The sequence below is a fragment of the Pygoscelis adeliae genome, unplaced genomic scaffold (assembly GCF_000699105.1).
Source record: "Pygoscelis adeliae isolate BGI_AS28 unplaced genomic scaffold, ASM69910v1 Scaffold92, whole genome shotgun sequence".
NCBI lineage: Eukaryota > Metazoa > Chordata > Aves > Sphenisciformes > Spheniscidae > Pygoscelis > Pygoscelis adeliae.
The window spans coordinates 681,504-689,619 of record NW_008824306.1 but is presented as its reverse complement, the minus strand read 5'-3'; the positions used below and the strand labels follow the sequence as shown (position 1 = coordinate 689,619).

The window sequence follows — 8,116 nt, the reverse complement described above, 5'->3', positions numbered from 1 at the left end:
AAGAATTTTCCTTCTTTCCTTTCCTTAGTTGTGCTCACTATTCAGCATAACTCACTGATCCAGCCTCTGGCCAAGCTAGCCTCACAAAAAAAATAACTCATATTGGAACAAAACAGGTGTCTTGCTCCAATATTTAATGCATTCAAACACAGATCTATTACTCAAGCAAACAGGATGCAAGTTTATAGACAAGCTATCCAGGTAATCATGATGCACAGTATGAACTGGCTGTTTAATCAGCTGTTGCCGTGTGCAGTCAACCAAACAGACTGCATTCAATGTTTTATATATGAATTATACCATCAAGATAAAGACCCGCTGGCTGGGAGGCAGGAGGCAACAAAGGCATCTTCCCTCCCTCCCCACCCGCCTCACTCCCAGCTCAGTTATATGGTAGAAACTGAAAAACATGAAGAAGTTGAATAGTACAAAGTAATATTTGTAAGATGATCAGGTTTTAAATTAATAAAAACTTCATGGAACTCTTTAACCACCTGAAACATGAAGTGTCAAACAGCGGTCACCACCATAAACTAATCCTTGTAACTGCAAGGTGCCAGAGGCTCTAATGAACCACAGCCAGACTCTTCAGTGTTAAGCCAGTGTTAAAAATTAGCACATCTATGACATATTTTGCCATACACACCAGTTACCAGTAGTAGCTCACGAGGTCTCAAACTTTCTAGACAGGACTACCCTTTCTTCTGGGGATGGTCTGCACTTTGTGTTTCCCCCACCCTGTCCCCTGCCCTCCTTTCTTCTACACAAACACACACAGACCCCTACAAAACTCCTGATGCCCATCATTTCCTTAAGCAGTTCCCTGCTCTCCATCCATAGCTGCTAATGCTCCTGATGCCATCAAGAGCCCTTCCTTCCTAACACTAAGTCCATTTGGCTGAGTCCCGTGGGGCTGTGGGTGGGGTGGGGACAGCAGCCCCACATATTTGCTAGGTATGTGGGAACATCTTTCTGGTAGTGGGGGCAGCACGAAGAAGGACAGGGGTGAGAGGAGGAGATGGGGGAGAAGAAAAAGATGAGTTGAATTCCTGTGGGCGGCTTTGTCCCTGAAAATATTTCACTCTCTTTCTCCTCGGAAGCTTGCTCTTCCCATCATCATTGTTTCTTGACTAAGTCAACACAACTCCTCTGTGGCTTGACAGGCACTTTCCAGCATCTCCTTTTTTGCTAACTTATCCAGAACTCAGGATCTCCACAACTGAGATATTGATGTCCATTCCTCTTTCTGTTCCCTTACAGCACTCCTGCCCCAAATACTGGTCGTCGTAACGGTTTGTGGAGCAAATAGAGTTTTGAAGGGACTTCACACTGACGTTACTTTTAAGCAAGCTGTTTGAACAGAAAACTGACAGGACAGAAAAGGTTGCACAAAATACAAATGCATGGATGGGTTATTTAAAAGAATACTAGACATTCATGGTTTAAATACCAATGTACTGCAGTGGACTCTCATTGACCACTGAAATCAGCAAAAAATATCTTTAAACAAGGATCATACAACATTACAAAATTATAAACCTTAGACACAAATCAGTCAGTAAGGAAATAAAGGTAGTCAATTAGATGAACAATCACATTTTGACAAACCATCTCACAAGGCAGCAAAAACCTTAATATCTGACATCAGTTTACAAGGATGAAATAGGTTATCAGCCCAGAATGAAAATCATGTTAAGTTCAAAAACGGCTATAAAAAAATTAAACGATTGGAACTGTAATGAGATGAATGTAATTTCCTCAAGAAATTGAAGCCCAGCTGACTAACGACTGATTTCAGAAACACAACTGAGAGCTTTGTAAGTGAATCAAGACACATTCTCTGTAAAGGAAAACCAAAGAAAGATCTTCAATCCACCATGGCGTTGCTCAGCAAACTTTTATAACATGGTAAACTTTACCATTGTATCAGTGCACTCCGTGAAGTAGCTGCTACAGAACCGAGGCAAAATACAAAGGCAAGCTGCTCCCTTTCCGGGAAGGGGCAGTGAGACAATATGGCTTTTTATCTTTAAGTAACAGAACTACTTAACTACAGCTGTCCGTTGTGCTATGGAGAAGGAAACTGTGCCAGTGGGAAGCGTGCCAAAACCACCCAGATTGTTTACTTACAGAATAGTAACTTCTGAAGAGGAAAAGCCTTCTCAATTGACTAAATTATGCATGAGACCTAATTCATTGTCATTAGCTCCTGTGTAAGATATGTAAATATAGAGCAAATTCTCTGCTGGTTTATGATGCTACAAGGAGCGCTGGAAGTTTACTTCTGGGACTATCAGGGCTGTATAAGCCTGCCTTGCTCAGGCTGCCTACTTCAGCAGTACAAACATGCCTACTTAGCTTTTGCCACAGTTCTCCACCTTTTGATAAGACCACCTCCACTCACCCACTAGCTGTCCTTCAGTCCTTGCATACTCCTGAGAGCACGTTAGACAGCCTGAACACACCCAGGATGGTGCCAGAGCAGTGGGCTGCTCCTCACAGCCCCTGGGACTGTGGGCAACACTGTTTGACCCGGACTCGTATCACTGTGGTGATGAACATCTTGCTATTTGCTGGAGACTGACACTATGGTCACTCGCTACGGGGGGGGGAAGCATGCTAAGTCATGTGTCTTTAAAATTACTCCTGTCCTCAATGGTGCCGAGGAGTAAAATGAGCAAATCAAAATTCACAAGTAGACAGAATGTGATCTTTTGGCAACCTCTCAATGCTACAAGAAAATCAAAGAAAGAAAAAAAGTAGGCAAGGAGAAGACATAGAGGATGAAGACAAAGGATGCAGGTGCACATCTGTGGTCAAGATGACCAAGTAAATTATTTTTAACTGTGTCTTCATGGAAGAAGAGCACAAAATTGAAATGCTTACTCTTTCCATGTTACTACCCTTGATCTACAAAAGTAGAAGTATCCCAAGGCAGCAAATTTGCAGTGTCGGTTAGTAAATAGTGCAGAACAGCAGATCATCTGCAGAGTAAAGCAGTTGTACCGTGAATACCCAGTATCCATACTATATGCATGAAAGGCTTTATTTCAGACTAGCTCTTATATGGTCTTACAGGCTGAACATCCATCCCATTAGGGGTTGGAGCTCAAAAGGTGAGCTCCTAGAGCATGTCTTCCCATTTGGTCTCGTGCAAAAAGGAATCTGATGCATATGCTCTGAGCCTGCTCTGTGGTGCACACTGTACAGCAGTAAGTAGGCTCAATCAGGAGATTTGCTCAAGGTACACGCTTGATCCAAACGAATACACTAATGCAGATGAATACCTACCACCACCTGTAGTGTGATTAGGTTCTAGTCGAGTGCTAAACTAGACTCTGACAAATCTAACGAACTAAAAGCACCACTGCAGGCAGTTGCCCAAGTAAACAATGGACTGAACTTTCTTACAAAGAACTTGAAGCTTCTCCTGTGTCTAATCTTGTTTGTCAAAATTATGCAATTCAGCGGTACAGATAAGAAAATCCTGTGGACTTTGCAGTTTGTAACCCTAACATCAACTGCTACATATAAACTTAGGTTCTCCACTAGTTATTTGCATAATAGCTACGCAGGAATCCCTTGCACAAAGTTTTGCCATCCTAACTTACCTTTTTTGCCCCTTCCAGGGCGGTTATCACATTTTGCTGGAGAGACAGAATGAACTTTCCCTAATACCACCCTTTCAAAATGGTTAAATAAGCTAATGGAAAAGCTTTCCTTAATGATGCATTGCTTTGAGCCTTGGGAGATGAGATGGCTCCTGCAGGTAGAATGGAAAGCTTCTTATCAAATCAACTTTCAGACTAATTAGGACGTATCAGTCAGTGACTTACAATACCGTCCCTGCTGCCTAGGCTACCGAACTATCTCACAACATAATGCAGCTGCTTTCTGTCCTGTTTACTGTGTATTGCCAAGGTTTTTGTGAAAAATCTAGTAGAATGGCAGGCTCCACCTAATTGCCTCATATTCCTTTGCAGTAGCTATGAGAGTAGTTGAATACAAAAGGAAGAACCTCCTGATGGCAGATACAGAGACAGACGATTGAAAATACGAATGAAGACCTTCATCACATCAACTGACAGGGAAATGTCCTGGATTCCCTTTGCCTGAGCACATGCCGGAGAGGGTGGTATCCCTCGGAGAGGGTCACAATCCTCCCACAGATGGGTCCATTCCATTTCATCATGCACAGCTATTTCATCCATGACTACACTTTGTTTTGGTTTGGGGTTTTTTCCTCTCCAAATGGGCATCTAGTATAGGACTGCTAGATTGGTAATGTTCACCAAAAAATAGCGTCTCATTTAGCAAACTACCTTTTCAAAGGAGGAGTATTATGACACTGTAAATTACTACCAGGGAGCAAAAAAGAAAACATTGATAAGTAAGTAGAGGAGGTTATGCATCTTATAACATGTCCCAGATTTGTTTTGAAAAACAATTCTGCCCTCTGCTTCAGTCTATTTTAAAACAGATTGAACATCTTCAGATGATAGCCCCCAAAACACCTGACCCGTTTGTTTTTTAAACTAACGTGAAACTGGCTCACAGATGGCAGTGAGAGTTACTGTAATTATACAGCCTATGAGATCTTCATACAAATACAAAGCAAGACTTAAGAAGAAGAGTATAGAGCACAGTAGTATCTCAATAACACAAGAATAGCTATGTAAGTATTTTAAAACCCTACCATTTCAATAGAAATATTTTATCTTACAGTAGGTTTTGGTTCTAAACTTACAGAAACATGACAAGTTGCTTGTGAACAGGAAAACACTAAGCATACCTCAAACAACATTCACCATAATTAAAAAAGGCTTCACCTTTTGGGGGGGGGGAATCAATTAACCTCACTTTAATTGTAAAACCTGTGCACCGATAATTTAAGAGAAGCATTTTCTTAAACAGGACTGGCATAACATTACGTTAAAATCTGCTAACTTCTTTTAAAACAAGAAAAGAAAGAGGTCCCCATGGCAAAAGCCAGGACAGGAAGGCAGTTCTGAAAACATGTGGAGGAAGTTTTTAAATGAAACTTCTGAACAGATTCCAAGTTTTGATTTTAAGAAAATTCCTGTCATCAGTGTCTCAATTAATTAAGAAGATAAGCAAGTTTGATGACACAACCTCATAGTTTTCTCATAGTTGTTTCCATCCTCATGCTTAAGCAGTCCTTCCAGGAAAAAGAGAGAGCTCTGAGCAAACAGAAGTACCTGTCACGACCCAAGTTCCAGCTCTATGAGGACCTTTTACGCTTCTGATCTAAATATTCTTTAGTACCAGGCATAAAACATACAGTGTGTGGTGAAGCATTTTCATATAGGCATTTTTAAGTTGGGAAATTTTCTTCTAAAATATTCCTTTTTAATCCTCACCATTCCCTAAAATTTCAAGGACTTCAGCAGAAGCTTTACTCATAAAACAGGATCTACTCCATAGTAAATACTCCTGTTCCTCAAATGTCTTCGTTGTCATAATAACTGCACTGAGATGATCTGAAATCTTCAGAGAAGCCACAGAACATTTTTTTTTAGACTTGAAAGAAATTAATGAAGACTAATTTTTAACAGGTTTTCATTACGTAATACTTAGGTTAGCCAATTCTTTAGTTGCTTTATTCTTTGTTTTTCAACAAACCTGCAATAAAGGACACTGAAAATGATGCAGCAAAGGAAGTGGTATCTTCAGATAAAACATCAGCCCCTTCTGAGGACAACAGTGACTGTCAGGGTTGTGAAGGCTTCTGCACTGCTGTTACATTATCAGGTTTTTTACTCATTAAATTTTAAACACTACTAATTAGATCTGGATAAAAGATGGGCAGAACTGCTGCTAAAGAGGGTCAGAGCGCTGCAGATGGACAGCTTTTATTAACCTAAATAAATAAATAGAAAAGAGAGAGCTGAATGGCACCTCTGCAACATGTTTGTCTGCATCCTCACATCAGCACAGCAACTCTTTGTTTCTTCTGTGATTACCTGCTTTGCCTATGGCCATAGCGGCTAACTCAAGCACACCTACTCTGAAGGTTGTGAGAGCTTTCCGCTGTTCTACAGATGTGCACCGACTGATGCCTTCCTCACCGGAAGGCAGTAACAGTAAAATCTCTGTTGGCTGCACCTCAGGCAGCTCAAAACCAGTGACTTTCTGAAGGAATGCATGTCAAATCTGGAGCAATAACAAACCTGGTCTCGAAGGAGCAGCCCATTTTAAAAATCATATACTTCATTCCCCAGTGGACAGAAGAAGAGATCTCTGCAGCAGTTTGGCATGTCAGCAGGAGTTTTCAATCAGAGCAGGGAGATACAAAACCATAGTTCCATTACCTGGCTGCAAGGTCAATGATTTACAGAGAAGTGTGTGGGCAGAAGACAGAGGTGAAGCAGGAGTGGTACACAGTAGCTAAAGGAAAGTGACTGAAGAGAAGTGCTTAGTCATTAGTAATTTTTGTACATTTATATTTTTCCAGCCTCTGTGTGAGGACAGGAGGAAAGTTGCTACAGCATGAAACCGTTGTGCTTTGGGGAAGGTTTGGTGTAAAAGGAAGTAAACAGAAAACTGGTTCCTTACACACACACACCCCCCGGCCACTTGCTGCTAGCAGCAGAGAGCAAAGCACACAATTTAATACAACATAGCACTCCTCTGTTCCGAGTGCTCTTTCAGAAGAACATACGTGGGTTGTGCAGGCCTGCCATGAAAATATTCCCATGGCAACCACAAAAACAAGGGTATATTAAAAGCTGTTACACTAACTCTTTCACTCCAACTCACTGAACAGAGGGAACCTGTAGCACTACTCCTGTACAAGAACACGGCACTGGAAATGTTTTCGTTTAAAAGGCATGAATGTATTGTTACCACTGGATTATTTTCTATAACCGACTTTCACTGTGAAACACGGTGTAAGTTAAAAATTAGACATAACACTGCGTTCAGAATCAACTGTGCTTTATAGAAAAGCGATGGTTAATTTTTGCTAATCACATAGACATACTTGAAACATTCAGTAATTATTCAGCAATTTGTTATCAGAGAATCACACTTAGGAAATAAGGCCAATTATTTTGTTCACCGCATTTTGTGCATCATTCAAATTGCATGCTGCACACCTTAATATAATGGTTAAATAGACATCTGGAATTATATATCAATAAATAGTGGAAATTAAAAGCCGTGTAAAAAAAGGATGAATAAAATCATGTTTTGTAACACATCTTGAGTAATCTGTTTGCAGTTTGGCAAGAGATACTTTTTGGATCTGTGGACATATGCATACTCATTATGCACTGAGGAGATGAACATACAGCACAGGAGCTATCACACTGCATACCTCCCAACACTAACAGGCCAAAAAGCAACTGTTTGATATGTCAAAGGCACAGAAAAAAAAAAAATCTACTGCACGTACACAATTTATTTGGGCACATGCATCTCGGAACAAAACGTACGAGAGAGAGAGAGCGCGCGCTTTTCACTGTGGGCCGGCACAGTGGTCTTCTAGCCAGAATTAGGTTAAAAACAGCAGATTGCTACCCAGTGCAACAAGGCTTCCAGGCCTGCTGCCCATTTCTGCCAGACCGCTCATGCTCTCAAATTCATAACTGTGCTGAAAGAGGAACTAGAAACTTACTGAACGATCCAGCTGATTTCAGGCATTTTGCCTTTATGCTTCTACCTGCTCTAAACAGAAGGCACCCCAAGATTTAAATTAGTCAGGTGTGACCGAGGGCCTCTGCATAACACACCTGGATTCCGTGCAGAGGATGCAGAGCGCGTATAGCCTCGCCTGCCCAAAACTTCCAGGGGCTCCAGTAAGAATTACACAGGTTCAGGGGATGCTGGGGCTGGACAACGGAAGAATCAGAAAATAAAATAAAAAATAATAAAATAAAAAATAATAAAATAAAAATAATAAATAATAAAATAAAAAAATAATAAAATAATTAACAAAATGCTGCCTGCACCAGGCGGCATTCAGCCCGAATTACGGGGACTGTACTCAGCCACCGTTACCGAGCTGGTCGGGATGCGCTCGCACCTCGGGCTTCCCGGAGGAGACCCGCGCAGGCCGAGGAGGTGGCGAGGACCAGCACAGCTGCTCCGCCCC

At 41.4% G+C, this 8,116-nt stretch overlaps 1 protein-coding gene across 1 annotated transcript in view; it reads right to left on the bottom strand.

Annotated features, from left to right (window-relative positions):
• Window positions 1-6,003, bottom strand: part of LOC103912610 (amine oxidase [flavin-containing] B-like) — a 49,047-nt gene extending 43,044 nt beyond the window's left edge. The window contains exon 1 of the mRNA XM_009318906.1: window positions 5,985-6,003. Within this exon, the coding sequence (XP_009317181.1) occupies window positions 5,985-6,003 (19 nt within the window). The remainder of the gene's footprint in view (window positions 1-5,984) is intronic.
• Between the last annotated feature and the right edge of the window lie 2,113 nt (window positions 6,004-8,116).